At 43.9% G+C, this 22,542-nt stretch overlaps 1 protein-coding gene across 1 annotated transcript in view; it reads right to left on the bottom strand.

Moving 5' to 3' along the window:
- LOC129712534 (collagen alpha-1(XXV) chain) overlaps positions 1 to 21,909 on the bottom strand; it is a 628,211-nt gene extending 606,302 nt beyond the window's left edge. The window contains exons 1-2 of the mRNA XM_055661434.1: positions 21,139 to 21,909; positions 20,420 to 20,492 (exon numbers count right to left, since the gene is read on the bottom strand). Coding sequence (XP_055517409.1) covers positions 20,420 to 20,492; positions 21,139 to 21,444 — 379 coding nt within the window. The 5' untranslated portion in view covers positions 21,445 to 21,909. The remainder of the gene's footprint in view (positions 1 to 20,419; positions 20,493 to 21,138) is intronic.
- Positions 21,910 to 22,542: the final 633 nt, after the last annotated feature.

Raw genomic sequence — 22,542 nt, 5'->3', positions numbered from 1 at the left:
TTCCAAGCTGGAGAAACAAGATACAGTGACCTCTCTCTTATTTTTAGAGTTTTCTATTCCCGTGAAGTGCACATAAATTTGGTGATTTTTTTCAGTGTGACTTGGCTCAAAAAAGACCTATAACCTAATTGATTGGGTGACTTTGAAACAAATAAAAGTTATTCCTTGCTTGCAAGTTAAATAGGCCTGAGGATGTGCCATGGTTAGGGTTGAGATCCTGCTGGATTGTTTTTGGCTCCCGACTACTGGTTGAAGCACCAAATCTACCATGGAACAAGAGAACTGTGATTAACAGTAAACAGAAACTGCAAGCAGTCTGAAGCTCTAAATTGAAAACATAATCTTCAGTTCTATTCTTGCTTTGTTAAATTTGTTCACATTACATTTAGCTTAATGCTAGATTTATAAGAGTAGCAAGTGGACTTTGTCATCTTTTTAAAACGTTTTTGTCAAGGGTTTTCCATTGTTCTCCGCAGTTGCCGATGGAAATCATCACAAATGCGTAGCCAGAAACCATTAGGATCACAGAAGGATAGTACGGAATAGATACTGTTATAATCCTCAACATGGCTGAGATTTTGAATATAGGCCAGCCATCGATTTTCTGGCATCCTTGGTTACATAACCTTTCTGGATTATCCAGAACCCACGGCCTCCAATAGGAGTCCAACAGTACCTGAACGGTTTGCCTAGGCTGTCAGGAAGGCAAGATACCGGCCCACAAATTTGGCCTCGGAAGTCAGCTATGTGAACTGTTCTGCCAGATGTGGAAAGTTCCGGAGCCCCAGCCGCAGGGGGTAAATTTGACCCACGGGGAAGCCCGATGAGGTCAGGATCGGCTACCTCACCCGGCCTTGAGCCTCGTTTTTGAAGGGGACTTCTGAAGGGGATTTCAAGTGCGCTCTTGTAATTTTGTCTGGATTATATCAGGTGCTGGACCACCTATTGCTAGTAAATCAGTGATGGATCTGTACCCACCTTGTACTGCTTTACATGTACAGATAATGAATTAAGGAAATGGAGTGACATATGCTCAAAGAAAAGATGTGGTATCCAGTAAAGTGAAGACACAATGAACTGCAAGTACTGGTTTACAGAAACAAAAAAAACAAAAAGCGCTGGAGTAATTCAGTGGATCGGGCATTGTCTCTGGAGTACACGGTTAGTCACCTAAGAAACTATTAGTTTGATCATTTGATTCCAGCCAGGTACTGGAAAGGATCATGTGATCTGCACCATGTGGTTCACCTGGAAGTAAAGGAATGATTAGTGAACTTCAGCATGACTTCCAAAAAGGACTATCAACCTGATCAAGTGGTGACATTCTGCGAATAGACACAACCAATGATGGAGAAACAACCACATCCCAGATACAGGATGGACTTAACATATGGCTATTAGACAATCCAAGAGTAGCTTCCAGCTACATCTCACCATCTGCTAGCTTAAATAGCCATATCAGAATCAGACCAACTATTAAACTGCATGAGTTGATGAAAATCAATGAAATATTAAATTCCACTTTGTATTCCTTTTTTCTGGAACCTTTGTTTTCCCATAATAAACAGCCGTTATCCTTCTACTGGAAGTACTCACCCTCACTCCCCCTGTGACACACTGGTCAACCTTGGGAATACCTTCAGCGACAGACTGGTTCCACCAAGATGCAGTACAGAACGCCGCAGGAGATCCTTTATCCCTGTGGCTATCAAACTGTACAACACAATTTCCCTCCTGGGATAAATAAAGTTCTATCGTATCGTATCGCTACAGACTGAGCTGATATTTTGCAAGCATGTAAGGGACAAAGAGAAGACACCAATCTCACTGGCACTGGCATTTCTGTACTGAATCCTGGTTTGGCAACACAGGAGAAACTATCCAACTGACAAGCCGAAATGAGGAACAGCAAACCAAAGCAATATTGAATGTGCAGATATTGGTCCTGGGAAATATGGAAACTGCAGGTTATAAGGAAGATTACATAAGGAAGTGAGCAGGTAAACTTGAAAAACTTGAATAGTCTCAATTATTTATTTTCTATGGGGTTTACTGTCTATTGTATGGTTCCTTGTAATTAATTGTGCATATTTGTTTAAATAGAATTTTCAAAGATGCAACCTATTGGTAGGATAATGGCATAATTTATTCCATATGCATTTTTCAGGCCATGATAAATACTGAATATCTGCATGGTTAACAGAAGATAGCATCAACGTCAGAAACTGCACGTCACAGAAATATGCAGTCTAGTTATATTACATTTGCTGTAAATATATTGGTTTTGTAATGTTGTCTCCTTTCTTCTTGACTGCTTGCACCCAAGGACAAAAATATGATGGGTTGTCTTAAAGGCCAATTAAATATCAGGCATTTGTTTCAGCCTCTGTCCAAATTTCTGCAGTGAAAGAGATTTAGTTACCAGAGGGTTTCAACTTCTAACAATCACAAGTCTACACTGTCATTCTCTCTCAATCTGACAGAATGACCGGGCCACTGAAATAATTTTTCGATGTTATTTTGCGTGCTTTGTCATAGTTATTGAGGCCCTGAGCCATTTCAAAAGACATGAATCGAGGTCTTGAACATTGACAGTTCACCTCCAGCAACCATCACATTCCATTAGACTGGATCCAACTGATTCTAGATGCATTCAATGATTTTGAGTGTGCTGCTGAGAAAGTTCCCTTTTTAGTGGAAAGATTGTGTGGAACGATATTTGCTTTCATTTTAGAGTGGTCCTTCACACATTCATACTGACGGTTTGGAGGCACAGTGCTTTGAGGTTGAGAGCTTTGGTATGTGCCTGCCCCTCAAGTGGTAGTAGTGGTCAGAACTAGCATAGCTGAAAATTGCTGGGTGAACCCATCCACTAAATGCAATATCTAATCAAAACATGAAAACATAGAAAATAGGTGCAGAAGTAGGCCATTCAACCCTTCGAGCCAGCACCGCCATTCAATATGATCATGGCTGATCATTCAGAATCAGTACCCCGTTCCTGCTTTCTCCCCATATCCCTTGAACCCCTAGAGCTATATCCAACTCTCTCTTGAATACATTCAGTGAATTGTCCTCCACTGCCATCTGTGGCAGAGAATTTCATGGATTCACAACTTTCAGTGTGAAAACGTTTTTCCTCATCTCAGTCCTAAATGGCCTACCCCTGGTTCTGGAATCCCCCAACATCGGGACCATTTTTCCTGCATCTAGTCTGTCCAATCCCTTAAGAATCGTATATGTTTCTATTTAAAAAACCCTCTCAACCTTCTAAATTCCAGTAAATATAAGCCCAGTCGATCCATTCTTTCATCATATGTCAGTCTCACCATCCCGGAAACTAACCTGGTGAACGTACGCTGCACTCCCTCAATAGCAATAATGTCCTTCCGCAAACTAGGAGACCAAAACAGCACATAATACTCCAGGTGCGATCTCACCAGGCCCTGTACAACTGCAGTAGGACCTCCTTGCTCCTGTACTGGTTAAAACAAACTGGTTCAGGAATCTCTGATCGGATGATAGGCTTGAGTGTCGAGGGGGCAGCAGCATTGTGACTAACAGGAATGCCTCAGAGAGAGAATCATTCTCCTGCAGTGACAAATAACTAGTTGTAAATGCTGTAATGGAATTCATTGGCAACTTTCAAAATTTGACCTTCCCAAAAATATACTTTATTCATCATAATATGTACAGGATATATAATTGGCACATGCATTTTCCTATGTTCGTTTTAATATCGGGTCAATACATTCCCATACAATGTTGTTTATCTTCCTCCTTTAATGTAAAACCCATGGAGTATTTGGGAGGCTGTTACTCAGGACCCAGCCTCTTAGTCTCCGGTGGTAGGAGGACATTAGGCCATGTTCCTTCCTTACAAATCATTTGAATGAACATACCTGGAATGCATCCTGGAATGTGTCTCTTGCAGATATCTCCCCACACTGGCAGAGCAACAAGTCTTCCTTTTGGACAGACCAAAGTTAACTGAGTTGATGATCTACCTACCAGCAGTTTGTTTGTCTCAGTATGTATTTCTGGGTACAGTCCATAGTTAACAGAGTTCTCTGTCACTCGGCTGCTCCAGGCTATCTATGACAAGGACCATTAATCCTTTCCAACCCTTAACAAACATACAGTTTGTGATGAGGTGAACACTTGTCTCATTTGTACCACAGTCACCTTGAGGACAGCATGACGTGATAGTGATATTCTAGCAATGCAGGAAGGATTTGATGAGGAGGGTCCCTCTCACTGCCTGTCAAGCAAGGCCTTGGTGCTTGTTAGCGAGTTCTGGCATTGAGACATTTTGCCAAGTTACTTTCACAACTACTCGGGGAACCACGCCACAGGATCCATTACATCCTTCTCCTGAAGAGCCTGCATGATGTTCCACTTTGATTGTCCTGTGGTCCAAGGCCTGGTCCATCATTTGCAGCGCCAGGGTCAGGTAGAATCTCACCACGTAGCAATGCCTGGTATTTGATGCTTCATTTCCAGGTACAGTTTGATGCGGCCATTTACAAATTGTCACCAGAATGAAGCAATTTTGGAAATGCATGGCATCTGGAGATATGTGCATACATGACCTCCTCCATGATAAACTAAGAATGTGGGCTCAGGTAACTTCCACGGCACAGGAGTGGGGTGTGAGCACATACAACAACACTGAGCATTTTGTGCTTGGTGACCAGGTCCGCAAGTGCTCGGTGGATGCAATTGAGGGGCGTTGGTTGGAAGATAAGGAGAGATGGGGCATGAAACATAGAAACATAGAAAATGGGTGCAGGAGTAGGCCATTCGGCCCTTCGAGCATGCACCGCCATTCAATATGATCATGGCTGATCATCCAACTCAGTATCCCGTACCTGCCTTCTCTCCACACACCCTGATCTCCTTAGCCACAAGGGCCACATCTAACTCCCTCTTAAATGTAGCCAATGAACTGGCCTCAACTACCTTCTGTGGCAGAGAATTCCAGAGATTCGCCACTCTCTGTGTGAAAAATGTTTTTCTCATCTCGGTCCTAAAAGACTTCCCCCTTATCCTTAAACTGTGACCCTTTGTTCTGGACTTCCCCAACATCAGGAACAATCTTCCTACATCTTGCCTGTCCAACCTCTTAAGAATTTTGTAAGTTTCTGTAAGATCCCCCCTCAATCTTCTAAATTCTAGCGAGTACAAGCCGAGTCTATCCAATCTTTCTTCATATGAAAGTCCTGACATCCCAGGAATCAGTCCGGTGAACCTTCTCTGTATTCCCTCTATAGCAAGAATGTCTTCCTCAGATTAGGAGACCAAAACTGTATGCAATACTCCAGGTGTGGACTAACCAAGACCATATACAACTGCAGTAGAACCTCCCTGCTCCTATACTCAAATCCTTTTGCTATGAATGCTAACATACCATTCACTTTCTTCACTGCCTGCTGCACCTGCATGCCTACTTTCAATGACTGGTGTACCATGACACTCAGGTCTCGTTGCATCTCCCCTTTTCCTAATCGGCCACCATTCAGATAATGTGAAGCCAGAGGAAGGGGAAAAGGGGGCGAGATTGTGGGAGAATGGGTGTGCATTCAGGCTAGGCACAGGGGAGAGAAAGGGAATAAAGGTGTGTGCGCAGGGGAGGAGGTACTTGAATTTGGTTTGTTACCTAATTTTATAAAATTTACCGTTCATATTGTTGGTTTGTAAGCTATGCCACAAGCGGAACACGAGGTGTTGGTTCCGCCAGTTTGCTAGCTTCCGAGTCCGTATCCACTGCTGGGTCTCCTGGCTGCAAACCATTTTAATTCCCCTTCCCATTCCCATATGGACTCTTCCGGCCTGGATCTCCTCCTTTGCCAGGGTGAGGTCACACGCAAACGGGAGGAACAGCACCTCATATTCCACTTGGGAGGCTTACTATTAACAGTATTGAATTCTCCAATTTTAGGTAACTAATAAACCTTCTACACACTTCCCCCCCTTCCCAGTGCTCACTGGATGCACACCCATTGTTCCCACAATCCCACGCCTTCCCCCCTATCCTTTCCAGCCAGGGCCGGCCTTAGGAGGTGCGGGCTCCAATTGAGAACAATTTTGATGCGCCCCAGGTTTCCAGCCAAGGTCGGTAGAATCATAGAAATACAAATAAATTCTATTATAGACTTTATATCTCTATGGTAGAATGGAAAGTAATCAAAATGTGCGCTTAAAAAGTGCCTGTGAGTTAATGGACCAAACAGATCGAAGCTACATTTTAATATAAAATTGCATACATTTAAGCCTTCAAGTAACAACAAAATGTGTAGATCACTTCTGAAAAGTACATAGTTACAATGTCACTTGTTTTAGTGATGTGAAATGAAAAAAAAGTAATTTAATTAACTAGATCCTGGCAAACCAATAACTATTGGTGAAAAACCGGTACAGGCATTAAAATGTGGGCTTCAGCCCCATCCTACCCTTCGGGCTTCTACCCCATCCTAACTTAGGTGTGTGTGTGTGTGTGTGTGTGTGTGTGTGTGTGTGTGTGTGTGTGTGTGTGTGTGTGTGTGTGTGTGTGTGTGTGTGTGTGTGTGTGTGTGTGTGTGTGTGTGTGTGTGTGTGTGTGTGTGTGTGTGTGTTAGTTGGCTGTGTGATGTGTATGTGTTTGTTGTGTGTGTGTGTGGGAGGGAACGAAAGAAGGGAAGGAGGGAGAGAAGGGAGGGAGAGAAAGGGAGGAGGGAAGTAGAGAAAGAAGGGAGCGGGGAAGGAGAGAAAGGAGGGAAAGAAGGAGAGAAAGAAGGGAGGGAAAGAAGGAGAGAAAGAAAGGGAGGGAGGAAGAAGGGAAGGGAAGGGGAAAGAGGAGGAAGGAGGGAGGAGAGAGAGGAGGGAGGGAGGGAGGGAGGAGGAGGGAAGGGAGAGAAGGGGAGGGGAGGAGAGAAGGGAGGGAGGGAAGGAAAGAAGGGAGGGAGGGAAGGGGAAGAAGGGAGGGAAGGAGAGGAGGGAGAGAAGGAGGGAAGGAGGGAAGGGAGAGAAGGGAGGGAAGGAGAGAAGGGAGGGAAGGAGAGAAGGGGGGGGAGGGAGAAGGAGGGAGGAGGGAGGGAGAGGAGGGAGGGAGGGAAGGAGAGAAGGGAATGAGAGAGGGGGGGGGGGGGGGGGAGAGGGCCGGCGGCAGGAGCGGATGACGGGGTCTGGATGAACTCGTGTGAGCTGAGGCTGAGGTTTGTAAACGTTGCTCCAACCCCCGGCCCGGCCCTCCCTTTATTGTTCACCGGGTCTCCCCGGGGGGAGGGAGGGGTGGAGCCGGGGCTGTGTGCGTGAAGCATGGTGACTGGATGGGCGGGAGCACTGCCCTGGGACCGTGAGGGACCTCCCCCTTCTCCATTCCCCTTCACACCCCCTCCCCGTCTACCCCTTTCTCCCCCCTGCACCCGGGGTAGATCAATCCAAGCCGAGAGTAGATTACTACAAAGATCCTAGAGCGGAGCTTTAGATTACTCAAGCTTGGGGCCCTCCTAATGCACTGGGCCCAATTGGGAGCAATCGGTCCAATTGGCTTAAGGCCGGCCCTGCTTCCAGCTATATCTGGCCTCACATTTCACCTCTTTTCTTATCACCTTATCTCACAAACCTTTGAGCTTTCATTTCTGGCCTTTATCCAGTCGTCTGCCAATCAACCGTGCCCCCTCACCTGTATCCACCCCTCGCCTTTTCCAACTTCCTCTCCCCTACTACAATCAGCCTGAAGAAGAGTACTGACACAACACGTCACCTGCTCACGTCCTCCAGAGATGCTGCCTACCATGCTGAGCTACTGCAGCTTTTAGACGCAAAGTTGCTTCCTCAGTTCATGCCAAAAAATGACGAGGGGAATCATTATTTCTAAATTTCTTTGCAATATCACGAACTGGTCTCACAAAGGTAGTGTTCCTTCCTTGTTAACCAAAAGCTCATTATGACAATTATCGTAGAATTTGCTGCGGCATTGCAGACAACTGACAACTCTTGTTGCTCAATAATCACACGTGACCTCACTTGTTATAATTCTACCCATTTCAAGTACAATCTGAGACAAACAGGAAAAATGGTCACACAGGAAAAAGAAGTCAATTAGACACACCCAGCATAACAGCGGACTAACAAAACATTCCCAAAACTTAGCATTTATATACAGGTCTTCGATATAACAAGGTTTCTAGGAATAAATAAATCAACCATCAAACCAAATCAGCCTCCTATATTGTGAGTACTGGGTTCTTACATCATCAGCACATAATATAATAAAATATTAAACAGTCATGACTATTAAAAATTAAATTGTATTCCGAAGTGTCACCTTCCTTGTTATTTTGATTATTTGTCTCATTTAACTATGGTGCCTGTTTATCTAAATTGCCATTATTAATTATTTAACTTCCCAAATTAAAAAAAAAAAGTGGTGCTAAACCATAGGCCAAATTTAGATAGAATTTATTTGCCACACAACCAGGGTCGGTGGAATTTGGGTTGTCTGCAGCGGTACAATAATAAAGAACACACAACCACAATAAAAATGTAACACAAACATCCACCACAGCTTTCATCACAAGTTAACCAAGATTTCATAAGATTGGCTATGAATAATTTATGGTTCATGAATCTGGAAAATATTTCATAGCTGCATAGCATATACTAAATACATCAGCTAACTCAGTCCGGATTTGAAGCCATTTTTTGTCTCAAACTCAAGACCAGCTTCATCGGATTAGCACCAACATTCCTATTAAAAGCTCTTACAAATAAAGCGATATTCAATGGCACCATAAAGAGTTCTTAACAGTAATACAAAATCTTGTTACAATTAACAATGTTATTATGATACTGATTTACCTCCCACGGGTGTGTTTATATTAGAGGGGGTTCATCTGGATTTGTTATGTTCATTAATTCCCTTAGAATAATGTGGTGTGATCCTATCGAATTTTAGAAATTTAGCTGAAATTACATGAATTAATTATGGTATTTAAGCAATTAATTATGATCAGAACCATTCAGATTTGCCAACTCTATCCAGTCCCAAAGGCTCCAGTGAAGGAACTGAAACAGAGTGGTGTCGTTCTGAGGTTAAATCAAACTTGCGTCATTACACTGTCAGTACATTTGTTTTCTTTATTATAATAAAATTCTTGGTAAATGCCTGATGGTCCAACACAATTTGTTATTCTCTCTGTTAATTAACAATTGTTATTAATTGCATTCTACTTTCCCACAACAGCCATCTCAAAATGTGTTTAAAACAAATGAAACAGACCGGTAGTGTTAAAGGACAATGATGTTATATGGCAATGTAACATCATGGTACTATAGATAGTATAGTTTAATATATAGCACAACACAGTACAGTAACGTACAGTGCAGCATAACAAAGGAGGCTTGTGAGAATTCAAAGAAAGGTGAAAGGTCTGGTTAGTCATCTCCTCAAGATGATATCATACATTCCACTGCATGAGTTACAAGCAATAGCCCAAGTTGCAGTGTTCTCGACATACTGTGAGCATACTTAGCCGAAGTATGGTTACATTGATTCTCTACTTTCTATGGAGCCAGTATGCGAGTCACTATTGCATACCTGAAGATCATGGGATATGGATATCATGCAGCAGTCTGAGGAAGCCCACTATGCCTTTCTCTGCCAATAAGCAGGTGGGCTAAATTATGGACACAATCAAGTGCCGGAGCACTGTGGGGGAATATTGGTTGAACACCAGAAATGATTGCTCGGATCATGTTTGTAACTAATGTTAACTCATGCCACTTTGGCTAATGCAGACAGTGCATGAAATCTGTGTGGCTGGCTCATTTTCAAGCAATGTGAACAATTTACAGAACTGACAGCACCTCCTAGATTTCTACATCGAAACAGAATGATGAAACTATATAAAAACATCACGTGGTCTGAACAAGGGGCGCCACATGAAGGCTGCCTCTGCCTACAGTCTGTCCGTTTTTCCATCTTTTTTTAAATGTTTTAGTTTGGTTAAAAGTATGTTGAGGAGGTTTCTTTAGTTTTTCTTTGTGGGGGAGGGGGGTAGGGTAAGGGTGAAACCATCTCCCAGTCGCCTGCTGGCGATGATGCGACTATTTTCCACGAGTCGCATCCTCGCGCCTACCAACTGGATTGGCGCGGCCTTTCCTACCGGGGACCGGACCAGAGCGGCGGCGCAGCGCTGGATACATCGCGGAGCGGGTGATGCCTCACCTGGGATCGCTGTTTGAAGCTCCGGAGTGCTGGGCCTGCTGTAGCAACATCGCGGGCTGTGGTTTGAAGAGCTTCCAGCGGGCGGTGCTGACCTCAACATCACGGTGCCCTGGGGCCCTTTGCCGGGGGCCGCCAGTGTGGGACTCCACGCGACGCGGCCTGTGGGCTCCGGTAGGAAGTGGCCAATTCGGAGGTCCAAGCCACTGAGGTTGTTCTCCCGTTCCGACGTCGGAGTTCCATCATCCCGGCGAGAGGGCCTGAGCATCGGGCCACCCTTAGCGGCAACTGCAGAAGGCTGCGGAGGACTCAGGATGCCCCAACCACAGGTGTACATCAAAGAGGAGGATGACTGAACTTTGGGCCTTCCCTCACAGTAGCGAACTTTGATTCCGCTGTGCAGGGGATGTTTATGTTAAAATGCTATTGTGTTTTGTTCTTTCTTTATTCGTATGGCTGTATGGTGACCCCAAATTTCACTGCACCAATTGGTACATGTGACAATAAATGTCTCTTGAATCTTGAATCTTGAACAGCTTGTATTGGAGCCTACCAGGGAGAAGGCAATTCTGGATTTAGTGTTATGTAATGAACCGGATTTGATAAAGGACTTTGAGGTTAATGAGCCTTTAGGAGGCAGTGACCATAACATGGTCAGGTTTAACCTACAATTGGAGAGGGAGAAGAGTAGATCGGAGGTGTCAGTGTTGCAGTTGAATAAAGGGGACTATGGGACCATGAGGGAGGAGCTGGCCAAAGTTGACTGGAAAGATACACTAGCAGGGATGACAGTGGAACAAAAATGGCAGGTGTTTCTAGGAATAATACAGAAGGTGCAGGATCCGTTAATTCCTAGGAGGAAGAAGGATTCCAAGGGGAGAAAGGGACCACCATGGCTAACAAGGGACGTCAGGGATAGTATAAAAATTAAAGTGAAGAAGTACAACATAGCAAAGATAAGCGGGAAGCAAGAAGATTGGGTAATGTTTAATGAACAACAGAAAATAACCAAAAAGACAATACGGGGAGAAAAGATGAGGTACGAAGGTAAGCTAGCCAAGAATATAAAGCAGGAGCTTTATAAAAGCTTCTTTAGGTATGTGAAGAGGAATAAATTAGTTAAGACCAAAGTTGGACCCTTGAAGACCGAAAAAGGAGAATTTATTATGGGGAACAAGGAAATGGCAGATGAGTTGAACAGATACTTTGGATCTGTCTTCACTAAGGAGGACACAAACAATCTTCCTGATATAGTAGTGGCCAGAGGATCTGGGGTGACTGAGGAACTGAAGGAAATCCACACTAGGCAGGAAATGGTGTTGGATAGACTGATGGGACTGAAGGCTGATAAATCCCCAGGGCCTGATGGTCTGCATCCCAGGGTACTTAAGGAAGTGGCTCTAGAAATCGTGGATGCATTGGTGATAATTTTCCAATGTTCTATAGACTCAGGATCAGTTCCTGTGGATTGGAGGGTAGCTAATGTTATCCCACTTTGTAAGAAAGGTAGGAGAGAGAAAACGGGGAATTATAGACCAGTTAGCCTGACATCGGTGATGGGGAAGATGCTGGAGTAGGTGCAGGAGTAGGCCATTCGGCCCTTCGAGCCAGCACCGCCATTCAATGTGATCATGGCTGATCATCCACAATCAGAACCCTGTTCCTGCCTTCTCCCCATATCCCCTGACTCCACTATCTTTAAGAGCCCTATCTAGCTCTCTCTTGAAAGTATCCAAAGAACCAGCCTCCACCGCCCTCTGAGGCAGAGAATTCCACAGACATAGTCTTGCCAGCATCATCCACTCCACAAGTATTTAACAGACCTATTTAGAGTAGCACATGAATTTGCATGAATTTGCAGGAAATAAATGGAAATTTATCAGATGCAGGTTGAAGGGATGAATTTAACTTGACATCACCACAAACATTATGGGCCAAATGGCCTAATCCTATGTTGTACTGTTCCAACCCTCATATCCCTCTGAAGAATAAAAATGAATTTGTATTTTCAATATCAAACAGCGAACGTTATAGCATCTAAAGTTCAGCTTATGGAAAAGTTGTGATTACTATGCCAAAAATTCCAGGCTTTTGATGAAACTCTTCAATTTTTACGCCTCCACTATGACCATACCAAGGAAATGTATCAAAGATCACAACATCTTTAAACATGTTAGTGTCAAATCAGGTTTTCCCTGATGTCAATTATCTGTAATTCCTCTAATAAGTTCTATGAACCTAGTAATTAAGACCATTTTGGGAGGTGCTTTAATCACAATTCCAACTAGTAAGTGTAGTTAAATGTTTATTTTCAGATTTTTAGAATACGCCTCAAACACACATTAACAGTTATTTTTCCAACAAAATACTTTCCACGACATGAATCAAACCACACTAAGCTGCCATTCTAAACAGTAAGAAATATTTTGAAAACATTCTGCAGCACTAATTGTGTTAGTTGATTAACTTATGTTTGATGTGTAGGAAGGAACTGCAGATGCTGGTTTAAACCGAAGATAGACACAAAAAGCTGGAGTAACTCAGCGGGACAGGCAGCATCTCTGGAGAGAAAGAATGAGTGACGTTTCGGTTCGAGACCCTTCATCAGACTTCAGACTTCAAACATGTTTGATAATGGGTAAACGAGTTTCAGCAGGAACCTGGAGTGAAATATCACTTCTTAAATGAAGGGAAATCTGAAATGTTAATTGTGGCCAAAAGCTAAACCCATTCCATCATATTCTAAAGATCTACCTTAGAATTGCCTAACCATTTTTTATGGGCACATTTAGTTTGTTGCAATAAATGTTTATGCTGCATTAGTTCAGCAGAAGGACATTTCTCTTTCATCCTTGCTTTTGTCATTATCACATAATGTTTGCTTTTGAGACCATTTAACTACATTAGTGAAGCTGTCCTGGATCATTAACACCTGATAATGGGCATGGTTATTGCAGGAGGCACAAGAGACCACAGTTGCTGGAATCTTGAGCAAAAAAAAAACAAACTACTGGAGGTACTCAGCAGCAAAGATCTTATAGCGAAGCAGCAGGTCAGGCAGCATCTGTTGAGAGACATAGACTGATGACTGATAACTATTGCAGTTTCTGTCAGCACACTGCAACCTTGGTTTGATAGCTGATCTATGTCACTCATTGTAAGGAATCCTGACAGAACACTACAAATATCCCAGATAATAATAATTGGCTTACCAGTAGAACATAATAACTGACCCACTGCAACCAGTTAGCAAGTTGCATACACACGCACACCCTCCAATAGGCAATGGAGACTTTTTAATTGGTTCTTTGGATGTGAGTAACATTGCCATTGTGCCCTATTGGTGAAGAGGATCTGGAGAAGAGTATCACTCTCAGACAAATGCATGCTTTGATAGGGAGATCACTTCTGTGCCTTCCTGGACCCTGGCTGGTATTACAATCTCAGTCACAGAGGCCAATGTCAGAATGTCCTTCAGAAGGGTGAATGCTTGGAAAGTGTTTGGACATGATGGTATACCTGGCTGTGTTCTTAAAACTTGTGCAGACTAACTGGCTGGAGTTTTTGCAGACATCATCAACCTCTCATTACTGAGGCCTGAGGTACCCACCTGTTTTAAAAGGGCATCAATTAGAGCACAAGGGCCCAAGAAGATTAAGGTGATGTGCCTCAATGACTACTGACCAGAGGCACTAACATCTGAGGTGATGAAATGCTTTGAGATGTTGGTTATGGCGCATATCAACTCTACAATAACCTGTGGCCAACCGCCACAACAAATCAATGGGGGATGCAATCTCACTAGCTTTCCACTCTGCACTGGGACACTTGGACAATAAAAACACAGACGTCAGACTGTTGTTCAAAGACTACATCTCGGCGTTTAACAGAGTAATTCCTTCCAAACTATTTACCAAGCACACGGAACTGGCTCTCTGTGTATCCCTCTGTAACTGGATCCTTGACTTCAATCAGCCGGGAAGTGGTGTTAGGTAAATTGAATGGATTAAAGGCCGATAAATCCCCAGGGCCAGATAGGCTGCATCCCAGAGTACTTAAGGAAGTAGCCCCAGAAATAGTGGATGCATTAGTGATAATTTTTCAAAACTCTTTAGATTCTGAAGTAGTTCCTGAGGATTGGAAGGTAGCTAATGTAACACCACTTTTTAAAAAGGGAGGGAGAGAGAAAACGGGGAATTACAGACCAGTTAGTCTAACGTCGGTAGTGGGGAATCAGTTATTAAAGATGGGATAGCAGCACATTTGGAAAGTGGTGAAATCATTGGACAAAGTCAGCATGGATTTATGAAGGGTAAATCATGTCTGACGAATCTTATAGAATTTTTCGAGGATGTAACTAGTAGAGTGGATAAGGGAGAACCAGTGGATGTGTTATATCTGGACTTTCAGAAGGCTTTCGACAAGGTCCCACATAAGAGATTAGTATACAAACTTAAAGCACACGGTATTGGGGGTTCAGTATTGATGTGGATAGAGAAGTGGCTGGCAGACAGGAAGCAAAGAGTAGGAGTAAACAGGTTCTTTTCACAATGGCAGGCAGTGACTAGTGGGGTACCACAAGGCTCAGTTCTGGGACCCCAGCTATTTACGATATATATTAATGATTTGGACAAGGGAATTGAATGCAACATCTCCAAGTTTGCGGATGACACGAAGCTTGGGGGCAGTGTTAGCTGTGAGGAGGATGCTAGGAGGCTACAAGGTGACTTTGATAAGCTGGGTGAGTGGGCAAATGCATGGCAGATGCAGTGGATAATGTGGATAAATGTGAGGTTATCCACTTTGGTGGCAAAAACAGGAAAGTAGATTATTATCTGAATGGTGGCCGATTAGGAAAGGGGGAGATGCAACGAGACCTGGGTGTCATGGTACACCAGTCAATAAAAGTAGGCATGCAGGTGCAGCAGGCAGTGAAGAAGGCGAATGGTATGTTAGCATTCATAGCAAAATGATTTGAGTATAGGAGCAGGGAGGTTCTACTGCAGTTGTACAGGGTCTTGGTGAGACCACACCTGGAGTATTGCGTACAGTTTTGGTCTCCTAATCTGACGAAAGACATTCTTGCCATAGAGGGAGTACAGAGAAGGTTCACCAGACTGATTCCTGGGATGTCAGGACTTTCATATGAAGAAAGACTGGATAGACTCGGTTTGTACTCGCTAGAATTTAGAAGGCTGAGGGGGGATCTTATAGAAACGTACAAAATTCTTAAGGGGTTGGACAGGCTAGATGCAGGAAGATTGTTCCCGATGATGGGGAAGTCCAGAACGAGGGGTCATAGTTTAAGGATAAAGGGGAAATCTTTTAGGACCGAGATGAGGAAAACTTTTTTCACACAGAGAGTGGTGAATCTCTGGAATTCTCTGCCGCAGAAGATAGTTGAGGCCAGTTCATTGGCTATATTTAAGAGGGAGTTAGATATGGCCCTTGTGGCTAAAGGGATCAGGGGGTATGGAGAGAAGGCAGGAACAGGATACTGAGTTCGATGAGCAGCCATGATCATATTGAATGGCGGTGCAGGCTCGAAGGGCCGAATGGCCTACTCCAGCACCTATTTTCTATGTTTCTATGTTTCTATCATCAGCAAAGCACAATCAGTATGAATTGTCAGCAATGCTTCCTGCTTATATCAGCACAGGAGAACCTCAAGGTTGTGCTCACCCCCTGCTCTTCTCACTTTATACTGATGACTCATGTGGCTGGACACAGTGCAAACTCCATCTTCAAATTTGCCGATGACAGCACCATTGTTGATGAATTACAGATGGTGATGACTCATGGTATAGGAGGGAGATTGATCGACTGATCAAATCCTGCCAGAACATCAACGTTGCTCACAATATTAGTAAAAATTAGGAACTGATTATTGACTTAGGGAGAGGAAGGTCGAGAATCCACAAACCTGTCTTCATCAACAGGATGGCAGTGAAGAGGATCAAAACCTTCATATTCCTGGACATGTACATCTCTGAAGAACTATCCTGTGCCCAGAACATTGATGCAATCATAAAGAAGCCCATCACGCCTCTGCTTCCTTAGAGGATTGAGGAGATTTGGTATGTCAACAAACAATCCCTTGAACTTCTACAGGAGTACAGTAGAGAGCATATTGACTAGTTGCATCATGGCCTGATTTGGCAACTCAAACATCCAGGAAGGAAGAAGATTGCAAAAAATGGTGATCACTGCCCAGTCCCTCGCAGGTACTGACCTCCCCCACCAGCTGAAGATTCTACAGTAGTTGCATTTTCAAAAGGTCAGCTAACATCATTAGAGACCCACACCACCCCAGCCAGACTCTCATTTCACCCTGTCATGGGAATGAAGTTATTGAAGCCTGAAAACTGTATTGTCCAGGTTCAGCAGCAGCTTCTTCCCTACAACCATATTGCTATAAAATACTCCAACCTACAAATAAGCTCGGAATTACATAGACATGGTTATAATCGAAGGTAGGCACAAAATGCTGGAGTAACAGCGGGCGAGGCAGCATCTCTGGAGAGGAGAAGGAATGGGTGACGTTTTGGCATCAAGACCCTTCTTCAGACTGAATTACTCCAGCATTTTGTGTCTACCTTCTATTTAAACCAGCATCTGCAGTTCTTTCTTAGACATGGTTCTAATGGTATTTACAGAGTACTATGTTTACATACAGTATCTGTTGTGCTGCTGTGAGTGAGAATTTCATTGAGATATTCCAAACAGCTCTGCAACGGTGGACATTGAACTTCCTAAAACACAGTTCTACACGGTACCTAATAGTGCACTGTTTCAATGTTGCTCATGGGATTTCATTAGTTTCATCCTAAAACTATAAAGCCCAGATTAACAGCATCTACAGTATAACAAATGTAAATGAGTACAATAGATTTCATCCATATCAGGCAGGCAAAGTTTTAATACAATGTATAATGTTTATTTTAATTGGCAACATATCACTAATAAGCATCTGCTATTCAGAGAATGTGCAGACTGATTGCTGAGGAACATTAATCACCAGATTCCAACAGACAAGTTATTACCGTAGGCAAGTTCTAAAGCTGGTTCTAAATTATTTAGCAAGAGCTCGACATAACTGGCAGCTAGTAAGTCAAAAGTAGAAATAATTCTGTGAATAAGCTAAGCATTTAGTCCATTCCTGCAGAATTGGTTACCTTGGCTACTGGCCGAACTTTAAGGTGAGAGGGGCAAAGTTTAAAGGAGTTGTGCAGGGAAACTTGTGTTTTTACAGAGAGGGTGGTGGAATCTGGAACACGCTGCCAGGGTTGGTGGTTGAGGCAGATGCTTTGGATAGACACATCGATATGCACATGATTGGGGGGGGGGGGGGGTGGATTATGCGCAGGGAGGTAAGAGATAGTCTTGGCATCATGTTCGGCACAGACATTGTGGGGTGAAGGGCATGTACTGTTCCATGTGGATTTCAGAATACACAGATTTCAGAATGACAGCTGCCTTAATGCCCATTCCTAATCTGTTTGTAAATAGTAACTGCATCCGGTGGCAAACTGATGTCAATATTAACAGGTAATGTTTCAGTCTTCTAATAGAAGAATGTCTATTCATAAATTTTTAATGCACAAAGTAAACTGGTCAATGTTCTGCTTTCTACACTTTAACTTTGTTAAATCCCAGTTTTATACTATGTCAGTATTGAATTGAGGAATATAAAAACACCATACTTCATTCATAGACTGATGGCCAACAGTAACGTAAAATAAAACATTGGATACTCCTCATTTTGTTATCCTTTGTGTTTATTATTTTCCATTTGACTATATTCATTAATATGACTCCATAACCCATTACTGTAGTTGCTATCTGAACTAGCTTTACCCATTCAGCAACTCCACTTGTTAAATTGATGTTAGAATGTATTAACAAATTCAGAGTTAATACTCCTTTATGATGATGTTCAAAGCTGGCTGAAAAACGTGATTCACATCAGAGTGCATGTACTCTAATTTTATTTTCTATTCGCTTGTGTAAATACACTGCACAAGCCATTCTGGTAATTTGACATTGCTCGATCTATGAACAACATGCGGGTTGACCTTAGTGTGAATAATAACATTTTTTGCATTCGATTGGACACAACTTGATCTGAAATGAAATCCCTCACTGTAAGTTGAGAGCCTGCAGTAAATAATAGTAATCATATGGAAAAATTAGTGGCTTCCACAGCTGCTTTTAAGCTGACTGCTTTCCACTGAAGATAACTAATTTGTAGCATTGACGTGACATGATTACAATGGAAATTGTGCTGTACACTAATTGTGTCCCTCATTTGTGCTTTGATAAAAACAAATGTAATTAAATTAAAACTAACAGACCAATCCATGAAACACAGTGCAGATACAAAGAAAAGGTTTATAAAATGACAAGGAGCATAGGTAAGGTGAATGATCACCATGTCTTTGCCAGAATAGGAGAGTCTAAAGCAAGAGAATGTAGGTTTAAGGTGAGGGAGGAAAGATTTAAAGCAAACCTGAGGGCATGCTTTTTATACACTGGGTTGTGGGTACTTGGAACATGCTACCAGAGGAGCTGATAGGTGAGTACAAACAGTTACATCATTTTAAAAGACATTTGGACAGGTACATCAAAAGGAATCAATACAGACCAAACAAGGCAAATTGCATTAGCTCAAATTGACACCTTGGATGGCAGGGATGAATTTGGTTGACTTGCTTGTTTCCATGATGTATGGCTCTATGACATTAAACGCATATTATACAGGATATATGTAACAGATTGATATACACAAAGAAAATATTGGGGAGAGCCACTGAAATAAATTAAAAAATGAAAGGCAAGATGTGTTTGTGACATGAAGGTGACATGTTTGTGACTTATTCTTGCTTGTTCAGATGTATTTACAATTGTCCTTAAGCCGGATTTGATGTCCTATTACAGTAAAGGGATCAAGTTCTGCACAAACGTGATTGGCCAAAAGGCCTTTTCCTGTGCCGCTCTGCCTATATTGAAGATTGCAGTGGAAGACATGGTGGAAAAATCAGTCACAGCAGGCAACAATTGTTACTTGATACCGCAGTCAGTACACTGCTGTGGCATCGGGACATCAAGGTCGCAGGGAAGAATAGCACGGAAACGTATACCTGGAGGTCAATAGTTCACAACAATGTAAAGTGGAAGTGAGCGTCTGACTTGTATTTGAGAGGGAACAGTGTGATGATGGTAGGACTGAAAGGAAAGGTGGAGAAATAATACTAGGATAACAATGTCAGAGCATAGGAGCAGGAAAGGAAGACGTTTGGTTGTTCATGAGTTCTAGGGGAATAAGGTCCAACGACTAATGGTCTTATGGGGGAGATCGGTTCAAAGCAACTTGAAATTTGTTTGTGACAGGGGACAGCCAGGCAAACGGAAGATAATTGACTAGAGCAGGGATTCCCAACCTTTTTCGTCCCGTTTACCCCTGGCAACTTTAATAGCACATAACAACGTTATTTCACTTATTTATGAATAACTAATGATGAACAGATACCGGTATACCAGAACCAAACACCGTCAGTCAATGAGAAAAAAATATGTACAAATCCAGAATCAACAGATTTACCCCCTGGGTAGGCGAAATTTACTCTCTGGGGGTAAATTTACCCCAGGTTGGGAACCCTTGGACCCTTGGAGAAAGTGAGGAACTATTTGTGACGGGTGAAATTTACTGGGGAGGGGGTAAACGCTAATAATGGGGCTTGAGTCCAGGACCATGGAAAAGCAAGGACAACACCGAGCAATGTCCGATGGTGCCGGGTGTGTTCCACTCAATTTTGCTAATGCATTTTCACTTCCAGCCCCCGAGGCGAAGATGACCATAGACAAGGGTAGGAGAGAATCTGGATTCTACTGCTATCAGATATCAACGACTGATGCGAGGAAGTGAGAGAATTATAAGGCGATTCATTCGGACTGATTGGATCCTACAATCAGACTTGTTTTATTAGCCACGCTGTTTTTCAACAGCAGCTTCAAGTTCAATTCAAGTTACTGTTGATTACTTTTAATGTATTTCACGACTTTCCTCTCTCTCCGAGATTCAAAGTAGTAAACGGTGTGGAGAGCGAGGTGGCGTGAGTGTGTTCCCCTGATTCCGGCAGCAGCGGGTCGCAGGTAATAACTGTTTTACGTGAGTCACAACAGGTAACAAGTTTAACAGCAAAATCCGCCTACCTGCAGGACAGTTACACTCGGCGGATGCCTCCCTGGCGCTCCGGCGTCTCGCTTCGCCTTCGTGGAATCTCGGCTGCGAGAAAGGAGAGAATATAACGACTGCATTTCAGCGAGTTTCTCTTCTTGCAATAAGGTGACCGGGACCGCTGCTGGCGGCCACGCATCTCAGTCTCACACTGGGCGCTGAAACTAGTTGGGAGCATGCACTGGGGAATGTGAAGGAAGGAACTGCAGATGCATGATTACGCTGTGTACAGCAGTCCTCGCCGCCCAGAGGAAAGTGCAAGTGAGTTTCAATTTGCAGTGTACTTTGCTTCTCTTTTTGCTGTGAGCATCGCACACCTTCACGAGTTATAGTAGAATCAGGCCATTCGCCCATCGAGACCACTCCGCCATTCAATCAGGGCTGATCTCTGCCTTCTAAACCCATTTTCCTGCCTTCTCCCCATAACCCTTGACACCCGTTCTAATCAAGAATTTGACTATCTCTGCCTTAAACATAACCTCCTTTCTAAATGCCCTTTAATTCCGAGGTTATGATATCTGGTTCTAGACTCCCCCACCAGTGGAAACCTCCTTTCCACATACACTCTATCTAAGCCTTTCATAGACAGAGTGGATGTGGAAAGGATGTTTCCACTGGTGAGTGAACCACTGAAGAAGCGGTGCAGGCAGGCAGGGCGGACGGACAGTGTGGGATGGGGAGCTCACGCCGCTACCTGGCTCAGGAGCTGATCCACTCTCTCCTGGACGAGCACTCGCATCCGATCCGCCGTCGAACTCGGGCTGAGAGGAGGCAGCAAGACATCTCCCTTCACACTTTCCAGGTCGAGGATCCGCTCTTCTAGCTGCGAAGTTTTCACGCTGAGGCAAATGCAGAAAGCCACCGAGCCCAGCGACAGCACAGACCACAGGACGCTGGGCAGAGTCCAGCACATCCCCCCGAGTGCCGGCGCCCGGCTCCGCGCCGTCCCGGCTGCTTCAACCTGCCGCTTGCAACCCCTCTCCGTGGACGCTTTCGGCATGATCGGTATTGTCGCCAGCTCCCAGCCCAGCCCTTGAGACAGTGCAAGGAGGTAGAATCAGCACCGGCAGATGCTCGCCTTCACCCAGGAGAGCAATGCAATAGCAATGCACAGTATAGAGAGAACTTGCTCCCTCTGTCTGTCTCTCTGGTTGTGTTCAGCTGGGCTTTCACTTGCAGCTTCAGTCTTCAGTCAATGGACCTGTTGCTGTGGCCGCTTCTACCTGTGGCTCCTGGAACTGAGTGAGGATGGCGAGTCTCCGTTCAGCTCAGCTCAGCTCAGCTCAGCTCAGCTACTGACTCTCTCTCTCTCCCTCTCTCTCTCTCTGCGCCTTGCCAGCGATCCGATATGCTGGACTAGTTTGCCGCGTACCGTCCACAGACGGTAAATACGGCTCCAGTCCCTGGCAGCGCGCTGATTAACATAATTCTGTTTAGATATTCAAGCAGACCTCCCCCCTCCTCTCCCGCGGCTGGCCGGCCTGTGTGGGGAGCAGCGCCCCGCACTGTGCTGCCCTGGGCGCGACAGCTCGGCGCAAATACAAGCCCGGGCTCAGGGGCACAGTGCGAGTGGTCAGAGTGGACAATTTGTAAACGGTCGTAGTTACATTGAAAATCTACCCCGGCATGTAGTGAACTCCAAGATTGACGAAAATCTAGGCTAGTGTCCCAGGACGGAAAGCATTTGGAATATCGTGTTCCTTTCTGGTTTACAGCAACGATATGGATGGAGGTTTACCAGAATGCTGCCAGAATCAGAGGGTTTTAACTGTAATGAGATTGGATAAACTTGGAATTGTTTTCTCTTTAAATTAGAGGCTGTGGCGAGACCTGATGGTAGTATATAACATTATGAGGCATAGATAGGGTAGACATTATGAGGCATAGATCAGAGCCTTTTTCCAAGGATGGAAATATCAAATATTTGGAGGGCATAGGTTTAAGGTGAGGAAGGCAAAGTTTGAAGGAGATGTCCAGGGCAAGTGTTAATGTGGAGAGTGGTGGGTGCTTGTAGTGATGGTGGAGGCAGATATGATAGTGGTGTTGAAGAGATTTTTTGATAGAGCATGAACAAGCAGGGAATTTGAGGGATATTGAT

This window comes from Leucoraja erinacea, chromosome 1 (assembly GCF_028641065.1).
Source record: "Leucoraja erinacea ecotype New England chromosome 1, Leri_hhj_1, whole genome shotgun sequence".
NCBI lineage: Eukaryota > Metazoa > Chordata > Chondrichthyes > Rajiformes > Rajidae > Leucoraja > Leucoraja erinaceus.
Note: the sequence above shows the minus strand (reverse complement) of the source record. Positions and strands in the feature narration are given on the sequence as shown.